The sequence below is a fragment of the Lagopus muta genome, chromosome 1 (assembly GCF_023343835.1).
Source record: "Lagopus muta isolate bLagMut1 chromosome 1, bLagMut1 primary, whole genome shotgun sequence".
Classification (NCBI taxonomy): Eukaryota; Metazoa; Chordata; class Aves; order Galliformes; family Phasianidae; genus Lagopus; species Lagopus muta.
In genome coordinates this window covers 104,190,760-104,206,605 of record NC_064433.1, presented here as the reverse complement: position 1 = coordinate 104,206,605, position 15,846 = coordinate 104,190,760, and the positions used below count along the sequence as shown (strand labels likewise).

Below are 15,846 nucleotides of genomic sequence, written 5' to 3'. Positions count from 1 at the left end.
ACCATCCCCATGCAGGGGCTGTGGGCACAGCTATGTTGTTCCACACCAGCTCTGCTTCTTATCATAGCAACAGTTTGTGTAGTTTAGGATCTAGCCCAGAATTTTCCACAGTGCCCTGACCAGTCACCATTTTGGAGCTCTGCTTCTTCCTGCCTTTCCCTCATTCAGAAATGTACATTTCACCAAAGGGATATTCTTAACAATTCCATCTTGAACTTTTGCTTGGGATGGATCAGAGCGGTAGGGACACGCGCAGCATCACAAGGCCCAAACCTGCAATCGTTGCAACTCCACGTACTGTGATCAGAGCTGTGGTAAGAGCTGTTGGGAGGCTCACAAAATTGCTGAGGTTGGGAGGACCCCTGGAGGTCTGCTGGTCCTACCGCACACTGAGCAGGGCCCTGCTTCAAACACGATCCAGCTCCAAAGCCACCATGCATTGCTGTGTCCAGAGCACTCAGATGTTAAAAAATGAAACCAGAAGAGGCAGCTCTGTTGTCTCTGAACATAACCAAGTTTCTCAGGCTGGTTGGCTTGGTTGTCTAACAAAGGTGCAAACTGACTGAAGCTTTCCAGCTGGAATTTTACTCTCTCTCCATGTGAAGCCACAGCTTCTGCAGTTTTCCATGATGCTGGAAAGCTGCCCTTGGAAGCAGAGCAGGGAGTGCCTCAGTGCTGCAGAACCACAGCGTGATGAGCACCAGTTGGATGGGACATCACAGGCACTGACTTGCACAGTACATCAGGACCGCACCTCAACAAAGTCTGTGTGTTACTCTTCTGCTCCCAGGCCGGCATTTGGCTTTCTGAGGAAAACCCTGGTAGTGCTTTGCAGGGCTCCAAACCTCTCTGGCTGGACTTCTGCTTACTTTAGCAAGGGCTGAAGGTCAGCTTTCCTTTGTGAGCCCAAGGAAACACACCACAGATGACTTCACAACTGATACAAAATCCCCTGCCTCGGTTTGCGTTTGACTTTTCTGCATGACCGCACACCTTGCACGTAACAGGATGCTTGCAGTTAGGTAGGTATCCCTTAGGCTTCCCCACATGCAGGCAGTGCCAATGTAAAGGTTTCCATGCCTGCTTTTGGTGCTTTACTCCCTGCTCGCCCACACAGGGCTTTGCTTTCCCAGGCTCTTCATGCTCTCCCTCCCACCAAACCCTGCCCACACCACCTCTGCTGCCCTCGGCCTGGCCGCACCCCGGACACTGCTGGGCTCTGCTGATCACAGGCACTGCTGCTGCACTGCCAGAGCCCAGCTGGGGAGCTTGGGCTGCAGCCACGTAAGTGTTGTATATGTCGCCCATGGTGACTGCTGAGAGAAAGGGAGAGTTTCAGGAAGAGCGAGTTTCAGGAGGGTTGATTTACCGCTTGCCTCAGTGCAGGGGTTGCTGTTGGGAAGTTCTGGGTTGTTTTGAAAACGGTAGCAAAGAACTAAAACAGCCTCACTGCTCTTGCAGTCTCAGGGCTGATGCTGGCTCGTATCGCTTTCAGATGCACATCATTCCCACAGCCATGTGAGTAGCCTGAGCCTAATAGCTGCTTTCATGCAGAGCCAGCCACATGGCCTGCAGAGTCTCCCTTGTAGTAGTCCTGGGCACTGCAAGAATTTTACTGCTGGAACATTATCTTTTGATGCTCTGAAATGCCCCCCTTACTGTGTTGCTGCTGACTTGCAGAACCCTCTTAAATTGTATTCTTGCCCTCAGCCTGGAAGGAAGGCAGATACTGGCTGTGGTATTTCTGCTGCTTGTTTTTCTCAGGTTATATACCCCACTAATAGCTAGCAAAACCCCACTGCTTCTTTCCGCAGACCTGACACCGAAACCAGTGTGGGTCACTGCATCACTGCTTGTCTTTAATGGGCATACACTGTATTTGTCCATGAAATAAAATGTATGGTCAAGTCGGGTGGCCAGACATGTTGCCCATTATTTTTTGTTCTCCACGCTGGATGCTGGAAGGTGTTATGTTGGAGAGACCAAAATAATTTAGTCTGTTTGTAAGTTTTCTTGCTTGCTTTCACTTCGACTTCCACATCACTGTGAGCAGTGAACATTTGGGCACAAGACAAAGCACTAATTGATAACCTTCCCCAGTTCGACCTGGAAAGTTCTCGTCCCCACTTCAACTTAGAAAGTTCATGGACAGGAGGAAATAGCAGCCCATGCTCAGTGTTCGCTCCGCTCCTCAGTCCCTCTTCCTTCCTTTCAGTCTCCTCTTCCTTCCTCCAATCGGCACGGAGATTTTTCCAGTTGAGCACACGATTGCACCTTAGTCATGGAGTGTGTCCCTTCCTTTTGATGAAGCTTTCCCATGCTTAGGTTTGTCTCAGCACAGGCAGGAAATGACGAGCTGTGTCACTTCTTTCTTTCCGTGCGTTCCATACGATATGCTGCCCTAAAGCACAGTGTCTAAGTGGGAAAGCACAATGAGCTCATGAATTCTTACCAATAGGAAGTGACATTTTTCCTCCTTTTGTTTGCTGAATTCCCAGTGGGCTGCAGCTAAAATATTGGAGACATTTTATTTAAAGGCAGAAAGGTTGCGTTTTCAGCTCAGATACATTCCTGATTTCATTTTCTGTCTGACAGCACAACACCAAACCCAACTGGTGTGAACAAATGAACTTCCATAGAAGCCCTCAGACCATAACCTTAAGTCAAATGTTGGCTCTAAAATATGCTTTAAAATCACCCAAAATTAATACCAAATTTCCCTTAAAAAGGAATATCCTTAATATGCTGTAACAAGTTTGAGTTCATCAAAATCATCAGTTGAAGGAAATGTGATTGTTGAGCTTGGAGAAGACTCTGGGGAGACCTCAGTGTGGCCTTCCAATACTTGAAGGGAGCATATAAACAGGAGGGGGAACAAGGGTTTATGAGGATAGATAGTGATAGGACAAGGGGAATGGTTTTAAACTGAAACATGGGAGGTTTAGGTTAGATATTAAGAGGAAGTTTTTCACACAGAGGGTGGTGAGGCACTGGAACAGGTTGCCCAAGGAGGCTGTGGATGCCCCATCCCTGGAGGCATTCAAGGCCAGGCTGGATGTGGCTCTGGGCAGCCTGGTCTGCTGGTTGGCGACCCTGCACACAGCAGGGGGTTGGAACTGGATGATCATTGTGGTCCTTTTCAACCCAGGCCATTCTGTGATTCTATGATCAAACATTTTCCTCAGAGGAAAATGTGTTGGCTGTTGGGATGCCAGGGCAGCCAAACAGATGTTGAGAGGACACTATTTTTTCACACTCCCTGTATGTTCTAATGAGGCTTCAGCTTCAAGCACCTGTATTTAATTCTGTTCTGCTCTTTCTGTTAGTAACACATTTCTCATCAACAGCACATACTTATGTGATTTATGAGCTGCAATACACCAACTGGTTACAAGTGCCCTAATGCAGAAGGCTGTTCTCTACATTGCACTTCTCAGCTATTTTCCTCCTTTTCCTAATATTTCATAAACCTCATGTGGCAACTGATTCCAAATGACACTGAAAAGCAAGCTATGAAAGCTTATGCATGTGTTTTTCCACAGAATAATTTATGGACAGCGAAGGGCTTGAAACTCTCTTTTTATTGTATGTCTTTCTTCTTACTTTACAAATAATTATCTGTACTGTTACAAATGTTCCTTCACAGAAGGTACATTTCTTTTTAAAAACAAAAAAAAAAAAAAAAGGGGTGAGAGCATCATCCGAAATAAGCCATTATTCCTCATTGATATAAAATGTGTTCATATTTCTGGGCGGTGTCATATCCAAACCACTGTTCATCCAAATTTCTTGCATGATCTGCTCCCTCCGCTCTATCCGCTCAGCCAGGTCCGCTGCTTCCGCTGAGTTATAACCTGAGTAAGAAGGTCTGTAAAGTTCTGCTAGCTCGTCCGGCAGCTCTGACCCAGAGGAGTCTTCATCTTCCTCCTCCTCGCTCTCACTGCTCTCATCCACTCCATCACTTTCTGGCACCAAGTGCTCCTTCTTTCCCTGCAGTTTCTGGAAGTCTTTAAAGCAGGACACGCGGATCACCAAAGCACACAGCGTGAGGATTAATCCCACACAAACACTGGACACAAACAGCAGAGCAGCTCTTTCCGGGTGATCTGAAATTAGAAATCCAATGCATAAACTTTTCCCCAGCTCTGCCAAAGTGTAGCTACAAAGCAGCCAGCTGCCATTCCCAATGCCCTGCACTCTATGGCTATAGTGGCAGTGGGGCTGGGAGAGACTTGCTGCGTCCTGCCCCAGAAACATCTCGCACTTGGAAATTGACATTTCTACCACCTCTGCTTTTTCAGCTTGCTGTGCAAAACCCACAATCTCTTAAAAACATACTCGAATAACATCTCACCATTCTGTTAGCATTTTTAATCACCTATCAGAAATACACCACTTTTTTTCCAGCCATCCAGCCTAAATAGGTCTTACCTTCGCAAAGAGGGGACATGAGGGTTGTTCAATCTGGAGAAGAGGAGGCTCAGGGGAGACGTCATCAGTCTCTACAACCACCTGAGAGGAGGTTGCAATGAGGTGGGGGTTGGCCTCTTCTCCCAGGCAACAGCGATAGGATGAGGGGGAGTTGTGCCAGAAGAGATTCAAGTTGGATATTCTTCTCAGAAAGAGTGGTGAACAGGCTGCCCAGGGAGGTGGTGGGGTCACCGTCCCTGGAGGTGTTCAAGAACTGTGTGGACGTGGCACTGAGGGATGTGGGCAGTGGGTGTGGTGGGGATGGGTTGGACCGGGTGATCTTAGAGATCTTTTCCAATCTTAATGGTTCTTTGATTCTATGGGATGAGCAGCTCCATGCTCTGAGGAGCTATGGTAGCATTCCCAGCCCAGGCTAGGTAGGGAACATTTTGGTTTCCAACACGTTCTGAGATAGCATCTCAGTAAAGCAACAAAACAGGCAGGGACTCCACAGCTGCACGGTTCTGCCATTTTCTAGAGGCGCAGAAATCTGAATTCTGGAGTTGCTTCTTAATGCTTACTTCTGAAATCCATTAGACTTCTCTCATGGTGTCAGAGATCTCCTGACCGTGAATTTACTGGCCTCAATGAAATTTGCCTTAGCATTGCCAAGTCACAAGACCTGTCATGGCCCATACTGGAGATGGCTGCTTTCTTTGTTTGGTTGGTTCTTTACTGCTTTTCAGTGATCCTTATACTTATGTAAACCAACATTTCCAAAAATGGATGTCTCCAACACTGCTCCCAGATCAGGACCAGATTTTTAAAAATACCAAATAACCAACAGCCCCCACTGAAAATATTAATTGAAAAAATCTTGGCTGCAGTCCCTAAAAGAGTTTGGATCCTTCAGGATGGAAAATATTCTATAAATGTCAGTTAGACTGTGATAGTCCCATCCACAGGACTGTAATTATGTTGTAATAATACTATTACTATAAACGTGGGATTACCAGCTGTGAGCTTCTGAAGTCATCTTCCCTTTTCCCCTTCTTTCCAAAATGCCAACACCTAATGAACCAAGCTGCCTCATTTTCCTACCTCTAATGTATGCAAATGTAGCCAAGGAGTTGCTAACAATGGTGCCATCTTTCTTTGGAGATCTTGATTCCTTTGGATCAATATCAATACCTGCAGTGAGAGGAGGTAGAACAATCAGTCACACTGTAGATGATAAAGCCATCAGATTGATATTCCCCTTATCCCTTCTGAACTAATGAGTCTGTCCAAAACACAGGCAGACCAGCACTCTGCTATAGGAACCTTGCAGATTGTTAAACCAAATAATGGTTGCTCAGTACAATAAATATTAAGATAAATCTTGAAGTAAAATATAATTAAAAAGGTACTGAAAATATCAAATACATGTAAAATGGAAATCTTATTTTAAAAAAGAAATTATTACCACGTGAATCACCTTGTCTCTTCCCATTAAGCTGTCAGAAACAATTTACTGCATTAACTTCACAGCTGCAGAATGGACTTCCCAGACCAATCACTGCAGTGCTCTCATCAGCAATGACAACAAATATGCACTGGCCTCATCATTCATTTTATTTGCTTTTAGGAGGAGCAAGCTCCTCAGAAGCAGTATAAGGCACATACAGCTGACTGCAGGGCCTCTTGTGAGCTCTTCCCTCCTGATTGCTGTGACAACTGTGTCCGCAAGGCAGAGAGAAGCTGTCCCAGAAGCACTCCCACTGTCCCCTCCCTTACACCCGCCTCTTCTGGACCACGATGTCCTACTGCAATTGAAGGTAAACCTTTCATTTTTATTGTATTGTTTTTTTAATTACCATGTTCACCATCATTCTGCTTCACGGAAGAATTGTTGTGAGTGACCAGGTGGTTGACAGCTGTGAGGATGAATTTAGGAACTGGAAAGAAGAAAGGCAAATGATGCACTGTCAGTTCAGATCCCCTGTCAATTACCATTCCCCATTATAGGATCACAGAGTGGCTGAGGCTGCCAGGGCCTCTGAGTCCACCTGGCCCAACCTCTGTTCCAGCAGGGACATCCAGACCACGATGCGCAGGGCCACGTCCAGGTGGCTTTTGGACATCTCCAAGGAGGAGACTCCACAGCCTGTGGGCAGCCTGTGCCAGTGCTCCGGCACCCTCACAGCCAAGGAGTGTTTGCGTTCTAAATGAATGGGGCTTTTGATGGTGGTGCCTAAGGCTATGCCCTGCAAGGATGGCAGCAGCTGGAGAAATAGTGCCTGCTGGAATCCCTGTCCACAGCTGTGTTTCTTATGTGCCATGCCATCAGCTGTTGGCTAACGTTCACATGATTGCATTTTAACCTCATGGCAGGTAAACACCCTGAAACCTGGACCTCTGGGGTCACTCACCTGCCAAGAGTTGAGCATAGCTTGGCTTCTCCAGGTTTGCAGGGGGAGGCAGCCCCAGGTGGGGATTGATCTCCCCACACACCCATGGGAGTGGAGCAGCCCTTCTACAGAAGGGCTGTAGAGGAAAAAGAGAGGAGTGGAAAAAGCCAGAATCACCGAACATCCTGAGCAGGAGGAACCAACTAGGAACACTGAGTCCAAATCCAGACTCCACACAGCACCATCCAAACCCTATGTCTAAAAAAGTGGTCCAAACGCTCCTTGAACTCCAGCACTTGGGGCCATGCCCACTGCCCTGGGCAGCCTGTTCCCACTCTCTCACCTGTTGGCAGTGCTGGGCCTGGTGCACCTGTGGGTATGGTTGGCCCTTTCGGCTGCCCTGGCACATTGCTGACTTAGATTCAATTCACTGTCAGAACGGCCCAGGAACATTTAAAGACTTGTCTGACATTCTCTGCAGAGCCTCTGAAGTGAGCAGTCCCAGAGAGGGAAGATGCTGAGGATGAGGTGGCAGGGTGCTACTGGGTATTCTTATTTATTTTTTTTCTCTTGGGATGTTTTCCCACTCTTGTTAAAACAAATAAAAGAGCTAAAAGAAAGCACACTGTGTAGATATGGAGAGCTCTCAGATTGTGCAAAAGATGAATGGGCCCTTCATGGATTCAGATCTTGGCACTTGTTCTCTGTATTGTATGAAAGCAGATTGATTGATTTTCAGACTGATGTGAAGGGGAAAAAAGACAGAAATTCCAAGTCTGAAGCCCACCTATATCCTGCACACAAACATTTGCCAATAGGCAGTGTTAAAGAAAGTCAAATGGAACAGAGACAGAAGTTTGGGGCTTAGCATAGTTTTTACATTCAAAACAACTAAAAATAGCTCTTCTTTCTGAGCAGAACTCTTCTGTGTGTGTGGGCTCAAAGTCATAACTGTTGCCTTTCCTGATGAAGGATTTTTTTAGAATTCTTTGCTCCTGTTTGCAATACAAAGCCAACAGAGATAGGGACAAACGAACTAATTTCTATTTTGGCTCGTATGCCACTGTAATTCTTAACTGTTCTGCAGAGGCAGAATATTTTTGTTGATGGACAAGGCTGGTTTCCTTTCAGACCACATGCTGAATTCACAGACCTGGCTGCTGGGAGCAGTGTGCTTGAGAGGTGCGAGAGTTTGCTACGGAAGTAGCAGGAAGGCAGTACACAAGGAATCTGCAGTGCTGCTTTGGGATTGCCACATTCTGATGGGCAGGAAAGTCCTGATGCTGGACACATACCTGGACCAGCTTTGTCAGACTGTGTAGCCTTGTCTTGTCCTGTTGTCCTACCTCCTGCCAAGTCAGCATCCTTTGCTCATGCAAATATCTATTGCAGGGGAATGCTGCTTGTACTGTTCTTGGCTACTTGCACTATTAATTTTTGTTGGGGTTTAATTTCAGACACACTGTAGTCATAAGGACTTTAACCAAGATGAGGTGTGCCCAGGTCACTGGACAGACTAGCTGATAACAGCAGAAGGATTTTTTTATCTACATTAGATCCTGTGCAGCTCTGCTTTGCCAGGCAGGGCAGGAGCCAGCAAGCAACTGTAAACTGCCAGAGACATCCAGGACATGCAGGCAGAAGCTGTGTTTCCTGGGGCTTGCTCCTTGCCTCAGCAGGAGCTGATAGATTATAGTCTCTGCAGACTTCAGGTGATGCTGAGGAGGTTGTGGGATTGGGACTGTGAAAAAACAGCATCTCCCAGCTCCTGCTAAGTTGTTATTAACCACAAAATACAAATGCAGGCAGACACTAACTAGCTGCTGACCTCTGAGATAGGGAGTGTGGCTTTTCACATTCCTGATCATGCTTTCAAGTGTGTCACAGCCCTAAGAAAATAGGATCTGCTCAGCTTTGCCCCTGTCACTTCAGAAAAATGCCCATGTACCTCAGCTTGGGAAGCGTCAGCCTAGCAGGGATCTTCTAGTGAGGGAAAAGAATGTAAAATGCCATTCTGGACCACGCCCAGCCTCTTCCCATGTTCCCTAGATGATCTGTAAAATAATTAGACCTGCAAACCATTGGCTAATGTTTCAGACCGCACAGCTCAGTAGGATCTGGCAGAAGAAAAAGTCTTCGGCGTGTGCCAGCAAAGCACACAGGCACTATTTATTATCCATGCGTTAGTGCAAAAACAGTTCACTACAAATCAGAATGCAGAACCTCACTGCAAACAAACATACGCTTGTTTTCCAGTATACGGGTGTGTAAGAAAGAACAATCTGTTGTAATTATCCTTACTCTAATTAAAGAGAATTCCATTAACACATTCATAAAGTTACTACAGCATGAAGGCAAACACACAATAATGTTGTGTGTTTGTTAGTGCAAAGACAGGCTCCAGCTCTCTTCAACAATGTGGAGAGGAGAGTTGCTGCAGTGCCTCTTGCCTGACAATGTACACATGGAGACTGGAAGAGAAAATCTCTCATGCCAGCAGGGGAACAGCTGGGGCTCCCTTTCCTCTGATCCTCAGGTGGGCAGTGATCTGGCAGCCAGTCCTGCATGGCTACTCCCAAAAGTACACAGATAGCCAGTGCTCCTTGAAGCCAGCAGCTTCCCAGCCTACGCACAGCAAGCAGAGCAGTAACTTGGTAAAACTGATTGGACACATCCACCGGCATGTCAGACAGCCACCTCTGAGGGCCACAGTTCATCCCCAAAAGCAGAGGCTGAGGAAATCTGTTCCAGTCCTCAGCCAGAGAAAGACATTCCTAAGAGGATTCAACACCTATATAAGGCACTGCATTGAAGTCCTGCAATCATTTTTCTCTCATCTGTATTTGTACTATACTTTGCTGTCTCGTGGCTCTGGCTTTTGAGAAAAAGAACTGCAGGGAACTCTGCCTTCCCACGATGCAAATATATTAATCTATGGTAAAGAAAATGAGAAACTCTTCCTTCTTGTCTGTGTTGCCTCAGTTCTGTGAGTGATGCATAACCTCAAGCCCTTATTTCAGTAAGACATTTTTATAGGGAATGAGGGCTTTAAAATTACCATGCATTTGCTCTTACCACATGCATAGCTGACGTTTAGGTGTTTTGCCACTCCAGGTAGGCACGGACTTCCAAAATCTTGGCTACTGACAATAATTTTGCATCTCTGTTTCCCATAACACCTCTTTGATAAAACTTCTAGCGCTGTGTGAGACAAGCAGTCTGAAAGAAAAACACATCCAATAAATATACAACTCTGCTGTTATCAGGCATAATAACTGCTATGTGCACAGCTAAAGATACAAACCTACTATCAATTTCACACACCTGCACTTGCCTAAGCAGGATTTCAGAATTAGGTATCAACATTTGTGAATGCAAGGAAGTCAGCACGTGATGAAATGGAGGATTTGCAGCAAATTGGCTCCCTCATGATGACTTCCAGTCGCGTACTAAGGCTACAGTAAGATTCAAGTCAAATTTCAAATGAGGTGCCTTGCAAACGTCCTCTCTGTTCTTTTCAGGATAACCTGGAAGAACTAAGCATCTTCATGCAGCTCTCCACCTGCTTCACCTGCTCCACCTTAAGATGAGGGTGCCAGTAAAGGGCGATGCAGTGCTGTTTGCAGGTCTCCCCCTCCTCTCCCAGGATTATCACCACGGTTTGACTGGATGCCCAGTTTCAGTTCAAGTTAGGTGAGATCAATTTCTGTGCACCACAACAGCTCAGTCTACGGTGAAATCAAGAGTAGCTTATGATTTACTCTGCCTGGTGCTGCTAGGAGCCATTCTGCTATGGCCAAGAGGTCAAAATAGGCTCAATGTTTAACCAGAAAATCATTTGACTTCTCTCTGCCATACAAAATGCTGCACTGCTCCCATCAGGCTGCCAAATTTGAATGCCTAAGGCAATGTCAAAGGCACCTACAGTGCACTGTACTAACGCTCACAGCTGCACCTGCCTGCATTTGCTGGGATGGGGATTTTTTCACTCAAGTTTTCTACCTTCCACCATGATTTATAAATGAATGAGACACGGTCAGCAGATTTTACACCAAAGCTGAATTTGAATGGGAAAATTTGTGTATCAGATAAAATTTGTGTATCAGAAAAAAAAATTTAAAATTCTGCTTTAAAAAAGAAACATCTCTAAATGTGATTGAATTCTCAGTATCCATATCAGCTAAACCCCAATCTAAAGAGCAAAACTACCTTCTGGTTCTTGTTTTGAAGCAGAAAATATGCAGAACTTGAAAATCTAGAGTAAGGAATGTTTTCCTTACAAGATGTCAGTGTTTCCTCACACTTTTGGTACATTTCTATGGATGACAAACATTTCTCATTCTACTTCTCCCTGGGCAGCAACATTCTATAGATTTGACAACATGTTCTCTGTTCATTAGAACTATCTTCTGTAAAAACCCTGAGACAAACATGGCATCTTCACCTTCCAGCAGCTTAAGCTCATTTGTGCATCTGCAGAGAAAGGAGAAATCATGTTCACAAAGACACCCCATCTCTTTCTCAAATCAATTTTGTTTGAAAAGAGTGAAGAGAACTGAGACTAAGGTTGTTGGCGAAGAAGATTGACCTCCAACATATGTAGTTGGGGTAGATCTGTGATTTTTAGAGTTAATCCCTTGACACCAGCACTGTCATGTATGTAAACAGAACATCAGAAGATACTGGGCTGATCTGTCTGGCAAAAGGCCCAGGGATCAGTGCTGAAGATAGATGTTAGAGAAGAGCAACTTTCTCTTTCTCGGGACCTAAGAACCTAATACTTGGAAGGCTGTTCATCGGGCAAGGAAATCTGTCTTGAGACACTGAATAGCTCTGCTTAAATAACTCAATTATTTTAGTCTTTCTGGCCATCAGCTAAGAATGCGTTCAGGTGGACATTTTAGGCAGCTAAGCAGCATCTTTTGGCAAGCATGAAAACAACTGAAGAATATCAGGAGGAACTATCAGATGATTCATAAATCATAGAATCATCCAGGTTGGAAGTGAGCTTCAGGATCATCACATCCAACTGATGAATAGATTGGGAGAACAACAGCAATCTGGCGAAGTTAATTATATGTTCTCCAAACTCTCCTGCCCTTTGAGCTGCATGCAGTGTCTTAAGGAAGAGCCAGCTGTTGCGCTGATGGTTTTCTATAAATTCAGTGATACAGTGAGTGCATGTTTCATTTTGCCTCTGGTAGCTGTTTGCTCTTGTTCTCTGAGAGTTAATAACTCCTTATCGCCTACATTCATGTTGGCTTTGGCTCCTCTACCATCGTGTGCCTGTAGGCTCCTGGCAGGCCTGTTTTTGGAGAGCTCTGCAAGGCTTGGCTGGTGTCACAGGTGTGTGAACACAAACTAAGGCTGGCTTGCTTCTGCAGGGCAGCACAAACGTTAACTGAAGAGATCCATAACAAAAATGAAACAAAGCAAAACAAACCAAGCACTACTTAACAGCTCTCTGTGGTATAGCAAGGTTTTGGCATTTAGTACAATCAAAACCTGTTCAGTTTCCTTCTCTCAGTTCTGTGTGTGTCCTTGCTACCTCCCCAAGCTGTCCTGGCAGCTCCAGTGAAGGCTGAACCATGAGTTCAGCTCAGAGGAATTCTGTGTACTCAGTACCAAAGGCCACTTTTTCATCAGCTGCAGCTTCATCTGCACTATCTCCTACAAGCAGACGTTACAGAAGTGTATCTGCAGTGAAGTCAGAGGAGTCGGTGTGTACTGAAGAGACACCCAAGCTATTTTCAATGAAACTTGCTTGGGGGTCTTATGACAAACCAGCTGCAGCAACACAGAGCTGATGCTGGGGATAACGTCTCCTTCACAGAATCACAGAATCACCGAATGGCCTGGGTTGAAAAGGACCACAATGATCATCTAGTTTAACCCCCCTGCTGTGTGCAGGGTCGCCAACCACCAGTCCAGGCTGCCCAGAGCCACATCCAGCCTGGCCTTGAATGCCTCCAGGGATGGGGCATCCACAGCCTCCTGTTCCTTCAGGTCATACATCTCACTGAAGCATCTGAAAGAGGACGAGGTTCAGTCCGTGCTTAAATTTGAGTAAATGAGTGAGTAGTCCCACTCAGCAGTCCTGAAGAAATCACAAATTAGGAGAATATAAACATTTCTTGTGTCTTCTTCCTGAACATCTAAGTACTGTTTGAACTAAGCTTACATTTTATGGGGCTTGCTAAATTGGTACCAGATGTTTAAAATAAACTGCCTCTTGAAAAGCACTTTCTCAGAACGCCAGGAGGTTGGTGACACCCCCAGCAGTGGCAGAAAGGCCGCTCTGGATGGCTGGGAAAACACTCATTTTTCATTCCCTCCTGTCAGAGCTGCCTGTTACACATCGTGAGTGCTGGTGAGTCCCTTGAAATGCATGCTTCTATGTGTGGCATGGAAATATGGGCATGAAGCAGAGGCTCTTAACACAGTGGTAAATTATCAAACCTGACTGCAGCTATTTAACAGTTAGAGCAGAAAGCCTTGTTTCTGGAGGCAAGGCTCTTTCAGCTCCTTAATTAGCTTTGTTTAGGAAAGTTTTGGCATGCAAATGACATGCCATAAATCACGCAGGCTTTAATGAGTAGCAATTTGTTTTCCGATTCTTCAAAGCTTCTCTCGATTCAGACCTCAGGAGCTTTCCCTTCCTTTCTTTGCCTCTTGCCACACAAGAGCTGCAGGTGATGGAACAGCCAGAGCTGGCCGGAGAGTTTTGTGCCAAGCACTGCCAACAGCCTCTGCTCACACCCTCTGCTGTTTTCTGACTGGCTGCTGTTTTCTCCCACATTGCTATGCATAGGGCACAAGATGTTGTGAGTGAGAAATGTGTCTCAAACGCAGATCCATACTACATGAAAAGTAACACGCTGATGAAGGACCAGGGCTCCCATAAGAGGAACCCCATCTCAATTTTTCATTTTGGTGCTAGAGTCCAGTTGCTCACTGCTTTCATCCCAAACTGCTGGCTGGCTTATAGTGCTTTATGTTTTCTGGGCCGTGTCTACCCACAAAAGAATAAGGAGCACGCTTTTAAAATCAATTGAAAGCAAAGATTTCACACTATCAAATCAGCACGGCTTGTGCTTTGTAGAGCCCAGATATCAGCTGTGAGAACAAGAAGTGACAAGGGGAAACTGTGGAGTTCCGGACCAAGCTAGGGCTGCATACTCCTAAAGAAAGTTTCCATAATAATATGGTAATTTATGCAAAAGCATGGCACACAGGGTCCTGCCTGTGCATCAGAAAAGGGCAGATTGTGCTGCTGATTCCAGCAAAAACATTTATGAGAAATGGTGCTGGTATCTTTATATTCCAGGTCCAAGTTCTGCCAGTATGCTATGCTAAAAATACTTATTGTCAGAACAGGCCATTCCTTACGAGTGAATACTATACCATGGCATTCCACAAAGCTGCCCCATCTCTCTCCCATGCCACACAGCAGCAGCTCATGTGCCTGCTGGAGGCTCCTTTAGCCTACAGGAGATTAGCCCAGTATTTGGTGTTATTTACAAGTGGCTTGGAGTTCAGAATTCAGCCTCTAAGCACTTGGTGCAGTTTTCCTCTGCTTGCACACACATAGGTATGGAGTGAGGGCCAGCACAGATGCCCAGTAGACGATACAAGTGGAGGTCTATACTACTTGGATGGAAGCAGGAACTGAGCTCCTTCTGCTCAAAAGCCTACAGCTTTGTTTTGCACAATTTGGTTTGTAGCTCTATTTTAAACTTGAGTGTCAACTATACTTCTCCAACTGTTCAAAAATCTAAGCTAGAAGAACCCAGGTACAAGCAAAACCCTGTAACTGCCAGTGAAGAAAACACTAATGGATGAAGTGCTGTCTCCCACACGTGACAAGACAGCAGTGGCAGAAGCTGCAGAGGGAGATGTTAACCTTCCTCATGTCCCTGAGCCCTGACACTGCTACAGAACCATGCCTCTGCATCTACTCTGCTCACAGCATCCTGCTGCCTCGTCCCCTGGAGCACAGCTGGGATATATTTGCTCTTTCACCATGAACCTGTATGCTGTGTTACCAAAATAACTGTTCTGCAGTCTCAGATTTCTTCTGTTCTGGAGCCTGCCACTTGTATGACTGTCCACAGGGTTTGTGTCTGAAATCAACTTTAATTAGCTAGTAATATAAGCTAAGCATGTGAAGCATGGGAATAGCAGAGTATGCCCAGGCCTACAGCTGATGGTACTTGCAGTCTAGAAAGGACTCAGTCATGTTGTTTTCAGCAGCTTTCAGCTAGAAATCCTCACTCCTTCCTCCAGCAAAGCACTGGACTCAGAGCTCCTGCTGATCTACTCAGTGCTCCTTCAAGTGTCAGTATTTCAGTGGCCAATGTTTCCCAAATTCCACCCAATTTACATGGTTTGTGATTTACAGCACCTAGAAATATACAGCTAGCATGAACCTAGCTACTTTGGTGTTTAAGTATTTCCAGATCTGCCTGCATCTATCTGTACTTTCACTTCATTTACAGCTGCTCTGGAGAGACTTACACAAGGAACTGGCTCATAGCAGGAAGAGTATACATCTCCTGATATGAGAAGGAGCCAAAAGCTTTTCAGCCTCTGTTGCTGCATAAGAGATAAATTGTCCACTATATATATATATACACATATATATACACATTTGTTATATACATATATAACAAATAAAAGGAATCATGACATCACAAAATACCCTTATATAACTTAATACCTTGCTAGCTAGAAGGCATCTGCAGGATTCTGGACGACTCTGCTTCCTGTTAATACCCCTTTTTCTTGCCTGAATAGCATTTCAATGGGAAGAGGGGATTAGACAAAATCTAGCCCCAGGGTATGTTATGCCATGGTGTAAGGTATGGCATGTGAGTGCCTGAATTTGTCACAGAACGCACTTCTTTAACCTCCACAAAATGGGAAGAGGCTAAAATGAGGGCTGTGCTGGGAAGGACCCTACCTTTCATTAATACAGATGGGCAGTTCTGGGTTCTGTTTGTCATTAGTGCTTGAGGAAGCACACTTCTGACCAGTCAGTGCACAT

The 15,846-nt window shown here is 45.4% G+C and overlaps 1 protein-coding gene across 2 annotated transcripts in view; it reads right to left on the bottom strand.

Annotated features, from left to right (window-relative positions):
- Positions 1-3,549: 3,549 nt before the first annotated feature.
- The window catches only part of EVA1C (eva-1 homolog C), a 36,059-nt gene continuing 23,762 nt past the window's right edge, over positions 3,550-15,846 (bottom strand). Inside the window, exons 5-8 of one of the 2 annotated variants that reach the window (XM_048934158.1) lie at positions 9,876-10,019; positions 6,267-6,347; positions 5,512-5,601; positions 3,552-4,106 (exon numbers count right to left, since the gene is read on the bottom strand). In XM_048934158.1, the coding sequence (XP_048790115.1) occupies positions 3,715-4,106; positions 5,512-5,601; positions 6,267-6,347; positions 9,876-10,019 (707 nt within the window). In that variant the 3' untranslated portion in view covers positions 3,552-3,714. Of the gene's footprint in view, positions 4,107-5,511; positions 5,602-6,266; positions 6,348-9,875; positions 10,020-15,846 lie in introns of both variants that reach the window. The other variant, XM_048934159.1, reaches the window with a different exon arrangement.